Source organism: Ahaetulla prasina, chromosome 2, assembly GCF_028640845.1.
Source record: "Ahaetulla prasina isolate Xishuangbanna chromosome 2, ASM2864084v1, whole genome shotgun sequence".
NCBI lineage: Eukaryota > Metazoa > Chordata > Lepidosauria > Squamata > Colubridae > Ahaetulla > Ahaetulla prasina.
This window is the reverse complement of record NC_080540.1, coordinates 28533264-28553913: the sequence shown is the minus strand read 5'-3', so window position 1 is coordinate 28553913 and position 20650 is coordinate 28533264. Positions and strand designations below refer to the sequence as shown.

The 20650-nt window shown below is 43.2% G+C and overlaps 1 protein-coding gene across 1 annotated transcript in view; it reads left to right on the top strand.

Annotated features, from left to right (window-relative positions):
* Positions 1 to 2529: 2529 nt before the first annotated feature.
* LOC131190455 (alpha-2-macroglobulin-like) overlaps positions 2530 to 20650 on the top strand; it is a 94146-nt gene continuing 76025 nt past the window's right edge. Inside the window, exons 1-7 of the mRNA XM_058167778.1 lie at positions 2530 to 2664; positions 5718 to 5901; positions 6045 to 6210; positions 14396 to 14448; positions 15416 to 15436; positions 17887 to 18055; positions 19286 to 19370. Of these exons, the coding sequence (XP_058023761.1) occupies positions 2579 to 2664; positions 5718 to 5901; positions 6045 to 6210; positions 14396 to 14448; positions 15416 to 15436; positions 17887 to 18055; positions 19286 to 19370 (764 nt within the window). The 5' untranslated portion in view covers positions 2530 to 2578. The remainder of the gene's footprint in view (positions 2665 to 5717; positions 5902 to 6044; positions 6211 to 14395; positions 14449 to 15415; positions 15437 to 17886; positions 18056 to 19285; positions 19371 to 20650) is intronic.

Sequence of the window (20650 nt, the reverse complement as noted above, 5' to 3'; positions counted from 1 at the left end):
AATAACACACATATACAACACACACACACACACACACACATGAGATCGCACAACCATTTATCTGAAATGGTATCAGGTTTCCTGCCTGAGCAGGGGGTTGAACTATTGCTAACATAGTGTAAGCCTTTGGAGAAGGGCAAGATATAAATGCAAAAAAAAAAAAAAAAAGAAGAAGATCTCCAAGGTCCCTTTCAAATCTACTATTTAGTAGAATTCTATTCTACTCTACTAAATTCTAATACTCTACTAAATAGAATTCTATTCTATTCTACTAAATGAACTGTTGTAAGTTGAGGACTACCTGAATTTTACTGCACCAAAAAAGTTGGAAGTCTGCCTTTCTCTTTCTTTCTTTCTTTCTTTCTTTCTTTCTTTCTTTCTTTCTTTCTTTCTTTCTTTCTTTCTTTCTTTCTTTCTTTCTTTCTTTCTTTCTTTCTTTCTTTCTTTCTTTCTTTCTTTCTTTCTTTCTTTCTTTCTTTCTCTCTCTCTCTCTCTCTCTCTCTCTCTCTCTCTCTTTCTTTCCCCCTCCCTTTATCTCCCTTCTTTTCTCACTTTCCTACTTTTACCTCTCCTGTTTTTCTACAGTCTTTATTTTTGTGTCTTATATTGAGAAAAAGTTGAGAACAAGAAGCAACGGGTGGAAACTGATCAAGGAAAGAAGCAACTTAGAACTAAGGAGAAATTTCCTGACAGTTAGAACAATTAATCAGTGGAACAACTTGCCTGCAGAAGTTGTGAATGCTCCAACACTGGAAATTTTTAAGAAGATGTTGGATAGCCATCTGTCTGAGATGGTGTAGGGTTTCCTGCCTGGGCCGAGGGGTTGGACTAGAAGGCCTCCAAGGTCCCTTCCAACTCTGTTATTATATATATTAAAGTTTAATAAAGCTCACAAAAGCATTGGCTGAAATGATAGTTATACTGTATTAGGAAAGCTCATAGAAAGCTTGTACAGTATGTCTACTTTTGTAACTATATGTAAGAGAAAACAGAGCAACACATGTCACATGCCTCTGGTGGCTCAGACTGGTAAGACAGTCTGTTATTAACAGCAGCCGCTTGCAATTACTGCAGGTTCAAGTCCCACCAGGCCCAAGGTTGACTCAGCCTTCCATCCTTTATAAGGTAGGTAAAATGAGGACCCAGATTGTTGGGGGCAATAAAAGTTGACTTTGTATATAATATACAAATGGATGAAGACTATTGCTTAACACAGTGTAAGCCGCCCTGAGTCTTCGGAGAAGCGCGGGATATAAACGCAAAAAAAAAAAAAATTATGACAGTGGTAGCGAACCTATGGCACAAGTGCCAGAGGTGGCGCTCAGAGTCCTCTCTGTGGACATGTGTGCCATCGCCCCAGCTCAGCTCCACCACGTTTCTCCATGGCGTTTCTCACCATTGTTTGCAGGGAAACAGAAGCTCGCAAAAGAAAAAGATCTCTCGTCTCTTGCAGAGCTGCCAGTATTGTGATGCCCCACTTCCCACCTGGTCTTTGCCACCCGGGTCTTTGGGTCGCATGTGTGCCTGCACGCGCACAAGAGAAAGAGACTTGCAGTTTGGGCACTCAGTCTCTAAAAGGTTCACCATCACTGCACTCTGACATTCAGGTTTTTGAGGTTTGAGGTTTGAAGCAGTGGTGGGTTGCCGGTTGTGGCTCCAGCCTCCGAACCTGGCCCCAGGCCCGAAAGTGACTCCGAGAGTGAGGGGGAAGGGCCTGTAAGGCTTACCTCAGGAGCACCGATTCCTTTGGCCCAGCTCCAGGAGCCAGAACCAGGTCAGTCGGAGGACGTAATGAGGCCAACATCCCCTGATTCCTCCCTTCCTCAGGCTACGCCTACAGACGCAGCTGATAATCATACCAATCAAGCCTGGATCGCGCCGCACTTCAGAAGATTAGAGAGGCGGGGTCACCCCAAAGGATATATAAAGAGTTTTGGGACTGCTTTCAGTTCTACGGGAAGCAAATTAGCTGAACCGTGTCGAAGTGAGCTGAAGTCTTAATCTGTTTGAACTTTTTGGCAGGCAGCTGCGTTTTCCTGGCCAGGACTGATAAGAGCCGTGTATCCACTGGCTGAAGGCCAGCTCGTTAGTCCAGAGCGAGGACGGAGACACAACATTGCCCCTAGTTTGGACTGGTTCGCAAGAACCGGTAGTAAAATTGGCGGGAGGCTCCGCCCACTGACCCGGACGTCATCATAGATGACCTGTGCATGCGCAGAAATGTGCGGACGCAATGCGAACTGGTAGTAAAGGTAAATAGAACCGACCCCTGGTTTGCAGTATAAAAAAACCCCAACTGTAAACCACTAGGTTACAGAGGCTTTGAAGAAAATCTCCCTGGATCCTCATTCTGTGCAGAATAAAGTTGTGTTATATCAGTCTCCACCCCGGTGTGCTCTTTTGGCCTTGGACATTGGCAAGGACCCACAGTTGTTCTAGCGAATCAGAACTGTCCCCTGGGTTTTACCTCTTCTTCTGTGCGGACTGTTTGCAGAGAGGCAGTCAGCAACCAGAGGCAAGGAGGGAACAGCTCATATTTTTCAGCTCAGCTTCGCAGCCAGCTTCTCTCTTCAATATTATGGGGGAAAGCTGGCAATGTGGAAAAAACCTCTTCCTTCTCCTTCTGCTGTCTGTCCTCAGGACCACTGTAGCTGCTCCTGAACTGTAAGTTGATTTCTTCAGGCTACTTCCCTTTCTGACTTCTTCGGCTGGGAAAAATTTAGGCTTTAAATTCCGCTGTTTTATTTTTAAAGTAAGCATCTCTCAGTCCAGGACTCAAAAGGAAACTTAAGGAGGAACGATGCCCCAGGGATAGTTGGTGGGGGGGCGGCAGGGGGAGGTAGAACTTTTTTTTAAAAAAATATGTAGCTGTAAGATTTACGCAGCTTCTCAGTCATCGAGGTCATGGTTCTCCCAAAGGCGTTCTTTCAAGAGGCAACTGAACTTTCTGAGGTGTTTTTTTTTGAAGATGTTTTGCTTCTCATCCAAGAAGCTTCTTCAGCTCAAAGCTCAGATTCCAGTCAGGAATTTAAAGGTGCTGTCATCTAACCTGGTCATTTTTCAAGGCTAAAAATACTCCGCTCCAATTGGCACATGCCAAATCTGGCCCTTGGCTTCATTACAGTGCTGGCTAATATTTAATTTGTGTATCTTTTGGGGAAGAGAATTTTTATGTTTTGATCTTGTGATGAGATGAGATTGAATTATGTCACTTGTCCATTTGAAAGTCATTGGTTTGTAGTTGTTTAATTTTTTTTCAATAAGTGTGACTTCTCCCAAGTTCTTGGATTGTCTTGTGATCTTCATAGTGTGGTTGCAATTAACAATTTCATTAATCATTTTGACCCAAGAACTAATCCTAATTTCAAACTGTCTCTCCTTTTGTTTTTCTTCCTGATTTATACAAGAGGTCGCTTTGGCCTGGATCAGGCTGGCCTGTCTCCTTCTATCATTACTTTTTACAGCAAGAATTGGATAAAATCGTACATGGAACAGAGATAAAATTAATCAGTAAAATATATAAATATCTATTGCGATACAAAATGGAAGATGAGGGGGTTAAAGAAAATGATTAATAGGCAAAAATTTTGGATACAATATAGAACTGGAGAAATGGGAAAAAATGTGGGAAACAAATATAAAATTGACTATATCTGCGGTATTTAAGGAAAACCAGTTGAAGATGTTTTACAGATGGCATCTCCCACCTGCAAGGCTTGCTCTTCTTTGAGGAGAGATTGGGGGTGAGAAACTGCCTCCATTTCATTCTCATTTTACTTCAGAGATCACGTGGGTAGAACTCCTGCCGTGAGGATAGATTGGGAGTGAGAAACTTCCTCCATTTCATTTTCATTTTACTTCAGAGAAGTACGTGGGTGGAACTGCTTTCTGTGAGGAGAGATTGGGAGTGAGAAACTGCCTCCATTTCATTCTCATTTTACCTCAGAGAAGCACGTGGGTGGAACTGCTTTCTGTGATGAGAGATTGGGGGTGAGAAATTTCCTCCATTTCATTCTCATTTTAGTTCAGAGAAAAACTTGGGTGGAACTAAGATGTACCCGAATAGCTCCCCAATATTCTGGAAGTGCAAAAAAAAATATGGAATGTATTACCATCTATGGTGGACAAGTCCATCTGCAAAAAAAATTTGGTCTAAAATCAGAAAATGGCTGGAAGAAATAACTGACCAAAACATAGACTGGAAACCAGAGACCTTTTTGCTGGGAATACTCAATAGGAAATATAGTAAAGAAATAAGGTATCTAATCTTAACAGCCACAAGAATATCTTATGCACAGAATTGGGAAAATGAGAATATACCATTGGAGGAGGAAGTGATAAGGAAAATCCTGGATTGTGCTGAGATAGATAAATTAACAAAGGAGATAAAAGAAAAGGAAGATACAGAATATTATATAGTATGGAATAAATTGTATAATTGGATAGAAATTAGAAATGGTAAATGACGAAAAAGGAGAAAGGGTCACATATACACATACAAAAAAGGGGTAGTGCATGAAAGAAAATGAGTTGTTATAATGATAAGTATGATGGAATATATACAGAAATAAGGGATAATGGGACAAAAAAGATAAGTATAATATAAGGAAACGAGAAGGGAAAAATGTAAATAATAGAGAAATACCAAAATGAAGCTGATGTAAAGGAGGAGTATACGTTTTATGTTAGTGTTTGTTATGTCTTGTTTTTTTGTTAAAAAATAAAAATAAAAAAGGACTACATATAAATGGTAAAGGTTCCCCTCGCACATACATAGGGCCGTGGTGGCTCAGGCTGTAAGATAGCCTGTTATTAAAACACAGCAGCCTGCAATTACTGCAGGTTCTAGTCCCACCAGGTCCAAGGTTGACTCAGCCTTCCATCCTTTATAAGGTAGGTAAAATGAGGAACCAGATTGTTGGGGGGGGGCAATAAGTTGACTTTGTAAATATATACAAATAGAATGAGACTATTGCCTTACACACTGTAAGCCGCCCTGAGACTTCGGAGAAGGGCGGGATATAAATGTAAATAAATAAATAAATAAAAAACATGCTAGTCGTTCCTGACTCTAGGGGGTGGTGCTCATCTCCGTTTCAAAGCTGAAGAGCCAGCGCTGTCCAAAGACGTCTCCTTGGTCATGTGGCCGACATGACTCAATGCCAAAGGCACACAGAACGCTGTTACCTTCCCACCAAAGGTGGTCCCTATTTTTTCTACTTGCATTTTTACGTGCTTTCGAAACTGCTAGATTGGCAGAAGCTGGGACAAGTAATGGGAGCTCACCCCGTTACACGGCAGCACTAGGGATTCGAACCGCTGAGCTGCCGACCTTTCAATCGACAAGCTCAACGTCCTAGCCCCTGAGCCACCGCATCCCAATAGGACTACATATATGCAAGCTATATACAAATTATGTGTGTGTGTGTGTATGGAATGTATATATGTGTGTTATGTACCATGTTTACTTGAAAATAAGACCCTGTTTTATATTTCTTTGAACTTCGAAATAACTCTTCCTAACTGATTTTGCTCTGACTGATGAATTTGCTTGGATGACCCGCGAAACGCTTCAGATTAACAAAGATTGGTCCAGTGGCCATGATTCAACCTTTTGACACAGATCTACCACCACCAACAAATGCCCAAATCTCAGGAAACCTTCTTGTATTTGCTCTGCGTATTTCCTAATCAGAGCCCCTGCCCCTCTTTTCAAGGCGATATGTGGCGGTGGTACCCAGCACAATCTACATGGAGACCACTGAGAACTTCTGCATCCAGATAAGCAATCTGAACGAAACAGTCAACTTGACTCTCTCGTTGGAATCCGAGATCCAGGATTTGATCCTGACTCAAGTGACGGTAAAAGAGGAAGATGGATTTCAGTGTGTTCCTTTCCAGGTAAGTCTCTCTGTCTCTCTCCCTCCCTCCCACCCTCTCCCCCTTAGGTTGTTGCATTCAACATAATGCAAACACAAAGCAATAGAAGATCATGATAATGCTACCTCTCAAACCATTTGGTTTTATTTCTTTTCATCCTGCAGATTCCCAGGCAGAGCAATATTTCTCCCCCATCAAAAGTCATTCTCGAGTTGCAAGTAAAATTCCTTTCCCACAGTTTCCTGGTTCGCAAATATGTGCAAATTGAGAAACCAAAGCATCTGGTTTTCATCCAGACAGACAAACCAATCTACAGAGCGGGACAAGAAGGTAAAGGGCAACTCCATCTCCCGAAATGATTGCTTTTCTAACCCTGTCAAAACTTTATCGTTACAATTTTTACAGGTTTTCTTTTACAAATTTTAGAATTTCCATTGCTAAGCCAGGCGATCGGTAAGCGAGTCAGGCCCGACTTTTACGACCTTTCTTCCCCCCCGGTTGTTAAGCGAATCACTGCATTTGTGAAGTGAATGCTACCATTGTGAAGTGAATCTGACTTCTTCTCTTGATCCTGTTGTCGGAAGCCAGCTGGGAAGGCTGCAAATAGGGATCCCGTGATTCCCAGATGCTTGTAACTATTATAAATGCACGCTGATTGCCAAGTGTCCAAATTTTGATTGTGAAGTGTCAGTGATGGTCAGAACTGTGAGGATAAGTGTAAGCCATTCTTTTCAGCGCCATTGTAACACCAAACAGTGTTACAGTGTGGATGCCGGCACCCCGGTACGCCGGCATCCGCAGCTGACTGTTGGGGGCGAGTTAGTGGCCCCAAAGGAGGTGGTTCGCAACTTGGGCGTCCTCCTGGATGGACGGCTGTCCTTTGATGAACATCTGGCGGCCGTCTCCAGGAGGGCTTTTTACCAAGTCCGCTTGGTCCGCCAGTTGCGTCCCTTCCTTGACCGGGATGCCTTATGCACAGTCACTCACGCTCTGGTTACGTCTAGGTTGGATTACTGCAATGCTCTCTACATGGGGCTGCCCTTGAGGTGCACCTGGAGGCTGCAGTTAGTCCAGAATGCGGCTGCGCGAGTAGTAATGGGAGCCGCTCGTGGCTCCCACGTAACACCACTGCTCCGTAGTCTGCACTGGCTTCCTGTGGTCTTTCGGGTGCGCTTCAAGATTTTGGTTACCACCTTTAAAGCGCTCCATGGCTTAGGACCCGGGTACTTACGAGACCGCCTGCTGTTACCCTATGCCTCCCACCGACCTGCACGCCTCATAGAGAGGGTCTCCTCAGGGTGCCGTCCGCCAAACAGTGTCGGCTGGCGGCCCCCAGGGGTAGGGCCTTCTCTGTGGGAGCATCGACGCTCTGGAATGAACTCCCCCCTGGCCTACGTCAAGTGCCTGATCTTCGGACCTTCCGTCGTGAGCTAAAAACATACTTATTTATTCAAGCAGGACTGGCATAATAATTTGATTTTAAATTGGGGTTTTATTAATATTCTTAAATATTTTAAATTTAATTTTAATCATTAGCCGTTTTGTAATTTTGCTATGTTTTAATTTGTTTAATTTGTTTTAATTTTGTATTTTATCTCCGGCTGTACACCGCCCTGAGTCCTTCGGGAGAAGGGCGGTTTAATTTAATTTGTTTAATTTGTTTTAATTTTGTATTTTATCTCCGGCTGTACACCGCCCTGAGTCCTTCGGGAGAAGGGCGGTATAAAAATTCAATAAATAATAATAATAATAATAAAAACCATCACTAAATTAATGGTGGTTACGTTGAAGACTTCCTGTATTCATTCCGTTTCTTCTCTCACCTCCGTGTGAGCATAACCTGAAGCTGGGTGGTTTTTTTTTAAATTTAATTATTGTAAACTTTATTAGCTGCCTATTTTACATCATAACTCTGGTCGGTTTACAATATTAAAAGTTAAAACTGTATAAAACTTAATGATATAAATATAACATGATAAAAAAAAATCGACCTAGCTAAAAAGATGGGAAGGGGAGGGAGTGGGATCTATTGCTAATCTGTCAACTGTCCCCAGGGTGAAATCCTTCCATGGGAGCCTCAACGTGAGCTGATTTCTCCAAAGCTGGTGGGGAAGAATAATTATGTATCAATGCATTGAGTACAGAAGAGCTTTACAATATTCATAACATAACATAACATAACATCAGAGTTGGAAGGGACCTTGGAGGCCTTCTAGTCCAACCCCCTGCCCAGGCAGGAAACCCTACACCATCTCAGTCAGATGGTTATCCAACATTTTCTTAAAAATTTCCAGTGTTGGAGCATTCACAACTTCTGAAGGCAAGTCGTTCCACTTATTAATTGTTCTAACTGTCAGGAAATTTCTCCTTAGTTCTAAGTTGCTTCTTTCTTTGACCAGTTTCCACCCATTGCTTCTTGTTCTACCCTCAGGTGCTTTGGTGAACAGCCCGACTCCCTCTTCTTTGTGACAACTCCTGAGATATTGGAACACAGCTATCATGTCTCCCCTAGTCCTTCTTTTTGTTAAACTAGACATACCCAGTTCCTGCAACCGTTCTTCATATATATTCAATATATTCAATGCAGCCTACTTGTTGCCACAAAAAGTAGCAGAAAACGAGGGTGAAGGTTCATTCTCCGAACTTGTGGGTTGGTTTTTGAACATTTCATTACCCGGCTAGGTAACATTTTCAGCCAGTTTAGGGGACGTCAGTGTTCTCGTGTTTCTAAGGGCTTCAGGTGCAAGTGTATCAAAGGAGGGTCTTGTGATGGATCAAGTGTGGGTTACATCAGGTGAGGGTCTTGTGATGGATCTTGTGATGGGGAGGTTACATCAGGTCAGGGTCATTGGGAGGTGGACTACTGGAAGGGGTGGCTTGTGTGTGTTGGATGAGAGTCAGTGCTGTCTCTGGTTGGCTGTCAGGTTGATTTGGATTCTGAGGGGTTCGTAGGCTGGTTGTAGGTCAATGTGTCTGTTGATGGAATTGCTTGTGGGGTGCCAGGCTTCGATGAACTCACAAGCATGGTGTTGTGTCTGCACTCCCTGAGCCGGGCCTGCTGCCAGAAAGTGACTTGGACAGTGAGGGGAAAGGGCCATCAGGACTTACCTCGGGAGCACCGGCTTGCCTGGCTCAGCTCCAGGAGCCAGAAACAGGCCAGGTGGAAGAGATAACGAGGCCTCCATCCCCTGACTCTTCCCCCCCCCGGCCACGCCTGCAGACCCAGCTGACGGCAATCAGGCTTGGTTTCGTAGGCAGGAGAGGAGGGAACAACAGAAGCAAGGGTGGGGCAGGCCTAGGAAGTGCTGAGTCATGGAGCCACACCCCACAGGATATAAAAGGCAGTGAGAGCTGCTGTGTCTCTTTGTAACAGGCAAATCCACTGATTAAGAACTGAAGTTTGTTTCTAGGTGACTCACCAGCATCATGGAAGATAACGGAGGCTCTTGGCAGACGCTGGCTATTCTGCTGCCAGAGCTGATAGTGACGGCTAATTAAGCCATCATTCGGATGGAGGCGAGGGAGGACAGAACACATGGTGGGTGGTAGGCCGATGATTTTTGTGTTGCTCCAATCAGACAGGTGCGTTTGGTGTTGGTGAGTCACTGATTACTCTCACCTAACCTATCACCTGACCCATCACAAGACCCTCACTTGACTCTTCCACACCTGAAGCCCTTAGAAACGCAAGAACATTGACACTGACATCCCCTAAACTTGGCTGAAGATGTTACCTAGTCTCGTATAACGAAACGTTCGGAAACCAACCCACGAGCTCAAGAGAACGAATCTGTACTCAAACTACAGATATTCGCTATTGTGGCAGAAAATGTTGGAAAATGATTGTGGGCATTTTCAGTTTAGTTCACACCCACCCCACCTCCACCATGTCAGACCCTATGCCCAGATCAGAGCAAGCATGGACACCCTGCTCAGTTACCCACAATATGTTAATAGCAAATGGAAATGATGAATATCTAATAAGATTAATACCATCTCCTTGGGAAAATTGGTTTTGAAAGGAGCTGTATCATTTAAAACAGGAGTGTCAAACTAAAACTAACCGGGATATCTACGGGACCGCCTGCTGCCGTCAATTACCTCCCATCAACCAGTGCGCTCTCATGGGGAGGGCCTCCTTAGGGTGCCGTCGGCCAACCAATGTCGGCTGGCAGCCCCCAGAGGAAGAGCGTTCTCTGTGGGGGCTCCGGCCCTATGGAATGATCTACCTTGGGGACTTCGTCTTCTTCCTGATCTTCGGACCTTTAAGCGCGAGCTCAAAACCTTTTTCTTTCATCAAGCGCGGCTGGCCTAATGATTAATTTTAACATTGAGGGTTTTTAGGAGCGTTTTTAAAGGGGTTTTAACTTATTTATTACTTTTTATTTAACAATTTTAATCATGCAGCTTATTGAATGAGATCTTTAATTGAATATTGTATTTTAAAATCTTTTGATATCTTTGTTTTATTTATGCTGTACACCGCCCTGAGTCCTCGGAGAAGGGCGGTATAAAAATTTAAATAAATAAATAAATAAATTAAAAAAGCCTGCGGGCCGGATTCGCCCCATGGGGTACTTAGATCTGGCCACCGGGGCCACCCTGGAAAGAGTGAAGGACTGGCCTGCATGCATCCCTCCCAAACTCCATTTTTGCTGGCAGAGCGCTCAGGCCACTACAGGCACCCTCAATACGAGTAACATCAAGCTGGCCGTGCGCCCCCTGGCCACGACCCCCCCCCAGGCTCCCCCCCAAAGTCAAACACAACCCTGGTGCGGCCCTCAATGAAATCGAATTCGACACCCCTGATTTAAAACATTAATAATAAAAAGAAGAACAATCACCTTTAACATCATCAAACATACCCTGGACCTTTGGGAATGACTCATATTGCTTTGAGTGGCTTTGGAAGGTGCTCTGCCTTTTTTTTTTTTTACTTGAAAAAGTTTTACAAATTTTTTTTACCAGCCGCGGTGTGGCTCAGGCTGTAAGAAGCCTGTTATTAAAACACAGCTGCCTGCAATTACTGCAGGTTCTAGTCCCACCAGGTCCAAGGTTGACTCAGCCTTCCATCCTTTATAAGGTAGGTAAAATGAGGACCCAGATTGTTGGGGAGGCAATAAGTTGACTTTGTAAATATACAAATAGAATGAGACTATTGCCTTACACACTGTAAGCCGCCCTGAGTCTTCGGAGAAGGGCGGGATATAAATATATATATATATATATAAAAATTAATTCCCCCCATCTCCCCCACCCTCCTCCCTCTCCCTTTCCCCCTCCCCTCCCTCCTCCCCCCCGAGACTTCCCAGAGCAAAATAAAGGGTACTGCATCTAACAATCATAAGCTAAATTATACCAGTAAACCAGTGGTGAAATCCAATTTCTTTTACTACTGGTTCTGTGGGCGTGGCTTGGTGGGCGTGGTGTGGCATGGTGGGCGTGGTGTGGCTTGGTAGGCATGGCTTGGTGGCGTGGCAGGGGAAGGATCCTGCAAAATCTCCATTCCCACCCCACTCTGGGGCCAACCAGAGATGGTATTTGCTGGTTCTCCAAACCGCTCAAAATTTCCGCTACCAGTTCTCCAGAACCTGCTGGATTTCACCCCTGCAATAAACCATAATCCATAATCTCTCCTCTCCCCTTTGAAACCTTAACTCCCGTTCCCCATATAAACAAATACATTAATACAATACAATTCTTACAGTCCCTCATAAACTATTTGAGAAGGTGCTATGCCTTTTGATGTATAGCAAGAGAAATGGAAATAAAGTTCGTTCTTATACGTTGTTCACGTGTCCCCAATTTTCCTGTGGCATCTTCCAATTTGGCCAGTCAACTGTTTTTCAGCTTTGCTGATGTTTAATGAATAAACCTCAAAGGACATTTTTGCTAGGTTTTAGTTTAGTTTAGTTTAGTTTTATTAAATTTTTATACCGCCCTTCTCCCGAGGGACTCAGGGCGGTGCACAGCCAAAGGATAAAAAATATAAAAAAATATACAATTAAAACAACAATTTAAAACCGAGCAAATTAGAAAAAAAAATGGCCAGTATTAAAAATTTAAAATTTAAAATTCCAAACCCTAAAATGATGATAAAACCCCAGTTAAAATTTAAAAATATTAGGCCAGTCCCGCTTGAATAAATAAGTGTGTTTTCAGCTCACGGCGAAAGGTCCGAAGATCAGGCACTTGACGTAAACCAGGGGGAAGTTCGTTCCAGAGCATAGGAGCTCCAACAGAGAAGGCCCTACCCCTGGGGGCCGCCAGCCGACATTGTTTGGCGGACGGCACCCTGAGAAGACCCTCTCTGTGTGAGCGTACGGGTCGGTGGGAGGCATAAGGTAACAGCAGGCGGTCCCGTAAGTATCCGGGTCCTAAGCCATGGAGTGCTTTGAAGATTGTGACCAAGATCTTAAAGCGCACCCGAAAGACTACAGGAAGCCAGTGCAAGCCGCGCAGGATTGGTGTTACATGGGAGCAACGAGTTGCTCCCACTATTACCCGCGCAGCTGCATTCTGGACTAACTGCAGCCTCCGGGTGCACTTCAAGGGCAGCCCCATGTAGAGAGCATTGCAATAATCCAACCGGGAATTGAGGTGAAAAAAGGTGAATTGAGCGGTGGAAAGAGTCTGTTTGCTTGCTCTGATCTTGGTGTGTGCAAACTACAGGTAGTTCTTGCCTTACAACCGTTCATTTAGTCACCGTTCGAAGTTAAAACAATAGTGAAAAAACTGACTTATGACCATTTTTCACAGTTACAACTTTTGTAGCCTCCCCATAATCTTATGATCAGAATTTAGATGCTGGATAACTGACTCATATTTATGACGGCTGCAGTGTCCCAAAGTGATGTGAACACTTTTTTGGGACTTTCTGATGAACGAAGTCAATGGGGAAGAGTCAGAATCACTGAACAACCAGGTTACTAACTGATCAACTGCAGGGGTTCACTTAACAGCCGAGGCAAGAAAGGTTGTAAAATGGGGCAAATGTCACTTAACAAATGTCTCATTGAACAACGTAAATTTTAGGCACAATTGTGCTCGTAAGTTGAGGACTACCTGTACGTAACCTGAAGATGATCCGTAATCATTTTCCAATACCATCTACTGAGTGGAGTAGAGCCGGGAGAGGCATAATCACGTGACTTCTTCAACGTCAGGAATCCTCATTGTTCTTCTCTGGTTGGCTGGACCCTGCATTTCATCAAGGAAAACAGACAAACCAGAGGGTCTCCAGAGGAGGGCAACCAAAGTGAAGGAGGATAAAAATATCTATGATAAAAGATTGGAGACAGTGGGTATGCTGTTTACCTTGGAGTGGAGAAGACTATGTGGAGGTCTGACGGCGGTCATCATGTATCTCTTAGCTGCTCAATTTTGGGGGTCTTTCTAGTTATCCAGTTTATGAGAGGTAGATTTAGGTCACCCAGGAAGATGAGAGGATATGGGCAAGAGGTAGCCCATGTTAGCAGTGAGGTTAGCATGTTTGCATGGGTAATGTCATAGTCAGGGGAAGACTATTCATGTCTTCTAGGAGACATGAAACAATGATCTAAACGTCGGAAAGGTACATTATGATTGCGCATCAGGAAAATGTCTTAATGGAGCTGGATGGACTTGACTACTCAGGAGGAAGGTTTGCCTCCCACTGACCCGTGCGCTCTCACAGGGAGGGACTCCTCAGGGTGCCGTCAGCCAAGCAATGTCGGCTGGCGGCCCCCAGGGGAAGGGCCTTCTCTGTGGGGGCTCCCACCCTCTGGAACGAACTTCCCCCAGGACTTCGACAACTTCCTGACCTTCGGACCTTCCGCCGCGAGCTGAAGACGTATCTATTCTTCCGCGCAGGACTGGCATAGAATTTTTAGAATTTTTTATTGGTTTTTTAAATTTTAATGGGTTTTACGGTTTTTAAACGTATTTTTAAATCGGGGCCAAATTGAATAAGTTTTTTAATTGTTGATTTTATTTGTATTGTATTTATTTACTGTTGTTTTTATTTGGCTGTGAACTGCCCTGAGTCCTTCGGGAGAAGGGCGGTATAAAAATTAAATAATAATAATAATAATAATAATAATAATAATAATAATAATAATAATAATAATAATAATAATAATAATAATAATAATAATAATAATAATAATAATAATAATAATAATAATAATAATAATATAATGGAAGGATTTAAAGAAAAGCTGGATGGCCACCTACCAGGAATGCTGCAACAGTGTATTACTGCCCTGGGCAGGGGTCAGATTAGTGTTTTTCAACTGTAACAACTGACGATGTTTAGACTTCAGTTCCCAGAATTCAACAGCCAGCACGGAATCTTCTGGAAAGACCCCATCCCTGGCCGGGGAATTCTGGGAGCAGAAATCCACACGTCTTCAAATTCTCAAGTATGAGAAAGCACTAAACTGCAGTAAAGGATCTCCAAGATCCCTTCTATATTTTAATATTTCTATATTCGGTGGCTACTTTCCCCACATATTCTCCCTCTTCCCTTTTGCAGTTCGGTTTCGCATCGTCTCCATGGATAAAGATTTACGTCTCAGGAAGAAGAAGGTAATGTTTTTGGTGTACTAAGACAGACAGAGGTGATGGCATCTCTGTGCGAAAACATTCAATTCATGCGCTCCCTCCTCACCTATAACATTGAACCTAGTGTGTGTGTGTGGAGATACCCCTGGGTGAAAATTAGTCAAGACTCATGGAGTAATTGAAGGCTTTGGATTAGAGCTGAGCTTAAATCTACTCTTAGTCATGAAAACTGGCTGGGTGACCTTGTGGCTGGGCACTGTCAACCAACGAACCTCACAGGGTGGTTGTTATGGGTGTGTGTGTGGGAATTCTAAGAGCAGTCCCTTGAGGTAAGGCAAGATACAAATAAATACATATCAAAACCATAATGCAGCATAAAAGAATCTCCCAAGAGCAGATGATGAGGGGACTGGAGGCTAAAACATATGAAGAATGGTTGCAGGAGCTCGGTATGTCTAGTTTAATGAAAAGAAGGACTAGGGGAGACATGATAGCAGTTCCAATATCTCAGGGGCTGCCACAAAGAAGAGGGAATCAAACTATTCTCCAAAGCACCTGAGGGTAGAACAAGAAGCAATGGGTGGAAACTAATCAAGGAGAGAAGCAACTTAGAACTAAGGAGAAATTTCCTGAAAGTTAGAACAATTAATAAGTGGAACGACTTGCCTGCACAAGTTGTGAATGCCCCAACACTGGAAATTTTTAACACAATGTTGGATAACCATCTGTCTGAGATGGTGTAGGGTTTCCTGCCTGGGCAGAGAATTGGACTAGAAGGCCTCCAAAATCCCTTCCAACTCTGTTGTTGTTGTTGTTGTTGTTGTTGTTGTTATTTTTATTATTATTATTATTATTATTATTATTATTATTATTATTATTATTATTATTATTATTATTATGTCCTTTTTTATCTACTTAGTCTTTTTCTCTATCCTCATTTTCATTCCTTGGCGTCTCTGATTTTTTCCTGTGCTTTTTTTTGTCTCCACAGTTTCCAGTTGTGTACATCGAGGTAAGTGCCGAAAGTGCCAGCTCCATGGCTGATGGGACCTCATTGATCTCTGGATGGGAGGCCACCAGGAAATCTGAGGGCTACAGGCTCTTGGGAAATCAAAATGACCAACCATTTCCAGATTGTTGCCTAGAAAATGACACAAGATCTCTTGGTGGCGAAGGAGAGAGATTTTTAAAGTAGCTAATATCGAGTCCTGTTTCACTTCGTTAAGAATGGGGCTATTTCACACAGTCCCACAAAGTAGCAAAATTAATGCTGTTAGGATATTTTGTCTTTGGCAGGTCCATTCCTATCTTCTTTCCTAGGAATTGGGCTGAATGGAAGCCCTCTCCTTGCATTTGATCACAGAAACAGTAGCATCAATCAAGGAAGTCAACTAAAGACATGAATCAATTTCCTGCATAAAGTATTATATACTATAGTATTATATACTATATAATCCTTTTTATATGATGTTGTGACAAAAATAAATAAATAAAATAAATAAGTAGTTTATAGGTTTAGTGCTACCATTTCTGGGCTGCAATTCCTCCAGGTGTCCACTAGATGGCAAAAGAATGGTGAGCTACTGAGTGAACACATTCCTTCCATCTAGTGGTCCTCTGGAGTAATGCAGTGCTGATCTGGCAACCAACTGAGAGGCTTGTTTTGTTTCGCTCCTTTCTTTCTTAAATTAGTTGCTCTAAAGTTGTTAAAGTGTTCAAAGAACTATATCCCAGCCTCCCTTAGCTTGTACAATCTGAACTCAAACATCCCTTTGTCTAATGCTAGACTGTCTTGCTAATAGAATAGAATAGAATAGAATAGAATAGAATAGAATAGAATAGAATAGAATTTTATTGGCCAAGTGTGATTGGACACACAAGGAATTTGTCTTGGTGCATATGCTCTCAGTGTACATAAAAGAAAAAATACTTTCATCAAGGTACAACATTTACAACACAATTGATGGTCAATATATCAATATAAATCATAAGGATTGCCAGCAACAAGTTATAGTCATACAGTCATAAGTGGAAAGTGATTGGTGATGGGAACTATGAGACGATTAATAGTAGTGCAGATTCAGTAGATAGTCTGACAGTGTTGAGGGAATTATTTGTTTAGCAGAGTGATGGCTTTCGGGAAAAAACTGTTCTTGTGTCTAGTTGTTCTGGTGTGCAGTGCTCTATAGCGTCGTTTTGTGGGTAGGAGTTGAAACAGTTTATGTCCAGGATGTGAGGGATCTGCAAATATTTTCACGGCCCTCTTCTTGATTCGTGCAGTATACAGGTCCTCAATGGAAGGCAGGTTGGTAGCAATTATTTTTTCTGCAGTTCTAATTATCCTCTGAAGTCTGTGTTTTTCTTGTTGGGTTGCAGAACCGAACCAGACAGTTATAGAGGTGCAAATGACAGACTCAATAATTCCTCTGTAGAATTGGATCAGCAGCTCCTTGGGCAGTTTGAGCTTACTGAGTTGGCGCAGAAAGAACATTCTTTGTTGTCCTTTTTTAATGATGTTTTTGATGTTAGCTGTCCATTTGAGATCTTGCGATATGATAGAACCCAGAAATTTGAAGGTTTCTACTGTTGATACTGTGTTGTCAAGTATTGTGAGAGGTGGAAGTATGGAAGGGTTTCTCCTAAAGTCTACCACCATTTCTACGGTTTTGAGTGTGTTCAGTTCCAGATTGTTTTGGTTGCACCACAAGGCTAGTCGTTTGACCTCTCGTCTATATGCGGATTCGTCATTGTCTCGAATGAGACCAATCACTGTTGTGTCATCTGCGAACTTCAGTAGCTTAACAGATGGATCATTGGAGATGCAGTCATTGGTATACAGAGAGAAGAGAAATGGGGAGAGCACACAGCCTTGGGGGGGCCCTGTGCTAATTGTACAGGTATTTGATGTGATCTTGCTTAGCTTCACCTGCTGCTTCCTGTTTGTTAGGAAGCTTGTGATCCACTTAGCAATAGCATTTAGATTTATATACCACTTCACCGTGCTTTACTGCCCTTGCTAACCAGCCACTTGCCCCCAACTATCTGGGTCCTCTGCAGGATGAAAGACTGAGTCAACCTTGAGCCTGGTGAGGTTTAAACTGCCAAATTGCAGTCAGCTGGCAGTCAGCAGAAGTAGCCTGCCGTATTGTATTCTAACCACTGCACCATCACTGATCTAAGACTTACAGCCACCATCTCCAACTTGGGTCCTTCAGAAAATTAGGGAGTACAAGTCTCCAAATTTCCAGCCAGCACAGCAATTGTTCTTGCTGGGTACAGATTCTGAGAGTTTAATCCCAAGACATATGTGGGCTTCTGGAAGGCTGTCATATCCAAATACACTGCTAGTAGCGCTGGGAGAACAGGATTGTAGGACTACATTGTCCGGGTCATGAACCACTAATTCTAGAACAATTCTGGTTTACAGTCAACCTTTGGAACTTGTTATCTTGTTCTTTCCAGGATCCCCAAAGAAACCGGGTGTTCCAGAGGAGAGATGTGGAGGTTCCGTTAGGCATAAGCCAGCTTTCCTATTCTCTGTCTTCTGATCCCCTCTTGGGCACCTACAAAGTGGTGGTAGAGGAAGACTCCACAAAAGTTGCAGAATACAGCTTTGATGCGGAAGAATATGGTAAGAAGGAGAGATCCAGTTTGCCCCTTTCTTTCCTCCCTTCTCCCTCTCTTCCATTCCTCCAACCATCCATCCTGGTAAGAAGGAGAGATTCAGTTTGCCCTTCTTTTATTTCTTCCCCCTCCCTTCTTGCTTCCTTTCCTCCCTCCCTCCTTCATCCCCCCTCTTTCCTTCCTTCCTCTCTTCCTCTTCTATCCCTCCAACCTACCTTCCTTCCTTCCTCTTCCATCGCTCCAACCATCCTTCCTTCCTTCCTTCCTTCCTTCCTCTTCCATCCCTCCAACCTACCTAACTTCCTTCCTTCCTTCCTTCCTTCCTTCCTTCCTTCCTTCCTTCCTTCCTTCCTTCCTTCCTTCCTTTCCAGATTATTCTGTCTTGTTGAATTAAGGTTTATTTGTCCCAATGAAGTTGTAGCAGCTTAATCTGCACACTGAAGTTTGAAGATTTAAATGCCTCTTCCTGTTGAGCTGGTAGATTTAAAAAAAAATCATTACTCCTATAATATTTATATTTAGAATATAAGGATGGAAAAAGCAGGATGGAAATGGAAGGAAGGAAGGAAGGAAGGAAGGAAGGAAGGAAGGAAGGGAGGGAGCGGGAAGAAAGAAAAGAAGGAGGGAGGGAAGGAAGGAAGGAAGGAAGGAAAGGCAGGAGGAAGAAAGGAAGGAGGGAGGAAAGGAAGGAGGGAGGGGGAAGAAAAGAAAGAAAGAAGGAGGGAATGAATGGGTGGATAAATACCAGTAAGTAAACAAACAAACAATCAAATATTTTGGAATGAGGGATTTAGCAGCCCAGAGACCTTATAATTCTGTTTATTCAGTTTAATTCTAAGATTTACTTTCTCCAACAAATTTCACATTGATCTGGTTACTCAGCTAAATTAACCCATTAACCTGTGAAACTAATTCAATGGGTTGAATTAGCGACATGAGCTAATTCATGAGCGACCAAAACAAGGACAAATTACCTAACATTGAAGCCAAACATTTTAGAAGGTTGTCCAAATACAATTGTTAAATTCATTCTAGCATCATGTTTACTGCTTTCTTAATGCAAGGTTTAATTTGTCTTACTTAGATTTACAATTTACTTTTCCTTTCAGACCTCAACTGTCTGGCCATTTTCTCCCATCTCCTTAGCCCTCAAGGGAGGTCACAGAGGGAACTGGGCAGTTTGTGCTTCCACAAGGTTCATCTCATAATTTTCTTTCGTTCCTTTCCCTCTTTCCAGTTCTGCCTAAATTTGAGGTTTCGGTGAAGGCCCCGAAGCTCATCACGGTTGAGACCAAGGAAATAAAAGTCAGTGCGTGTGGCAGGTATGTGATGCTCATCTACTCTCCTTTTCCCATTGTGAGCAGAAGGCACAAGATTTTCCTGGTGTGTGTTCTGACCCAGCCTTTGCAAGTAATGATAATCTGCTTACTCGTGAGTAAAACAAAACCCTTTTCAAAACAGGGCAGGAACAGTAACAAAAAACAAACGTAATCAGTCCCAACAGACCGGGTTCTGGCCAAGGAATCTCAATTGTTTGTTGTGTACTAGAAAACAAACCGGTTGTCTATGACAACAGGTCACTCCCAAACCCTCTTATTCATTTCCCAGCCAGTGAGGGGCTGGCTAGTCTCTTTTTCCCTGAGAGCAAGCCTATTGCTTTCCTTTGCTCTCCTCTCCTCTCCTCTCTTCCCTTACGCATACGGGCATCTGGGATGGGCCCCATCTGTTCCTCCTCCTCACTCAGCTCAGGCCCTGAAGACAGCTGCCTCTCCACCTGGGGGATGATGGGAAGCCCTGCCTCTGCCTCTGATGCTGTTTCCTTATCAAAGCCTTCCAAAAGCTTCGAAGCTGGCCCAGGTCCTCCCTCAGCCTCCTCCTCGTCTGACTCTGCTGCTAGCTATGCTGGCAGCCGACAGGCCATAATAGCAGAAGAAAGGGAGGATGGAAAATCTGCTTCTGTTCTATTTTTATTTAATTTATTGAATATGTACTAGATAACCGGTATAAGTATAAACATGAACATGAACTAGGAATGAGTACAAATAAATGGTGACAGTAGGACAGGGACGGTAGGCATGATGGTGCGCTTATGCACGCTCCCTTTACGGACCTCTTAGGAATGTGGTGAGGTCCATAGTAGACAGTTTAAGGTTGAAGCTGTGGGGGTTAGAGGATGTAACAATAGAGTCAGATAGAGTATTCCAAGCGTTGACCACTCTGTTACTGAAGTCACATTTTCTGCAATTGAGTTTGGAGCGGTTTACCTTGAGTTTGTATCGTTTATTATTGCGGGGTTTTTTTTGAATTTATATCCCGCCCTTCTCCGAAGACTCAGGGTGGCTTACATTGTGTTAAGCAATAGTCTTCATCCATTTGTATATTATATACAAAGTCAACTTTATTGCCCCCAATAATCTGGGTCCTCATTTTACCTACCTTATAAAGGATGGAAGGCTGAGTCAACCTTGGGCCTGGTGGGACTTGAACTTGCGGTAATTGCAAACAGCTGTGTTAATAACAGACAGACTTAGTCTGCTGAGCCACCAGAGGCCATTGAAGCTGAAGTAGTAATTGACAGGTAGGACGTTGTAGCAGACAATTT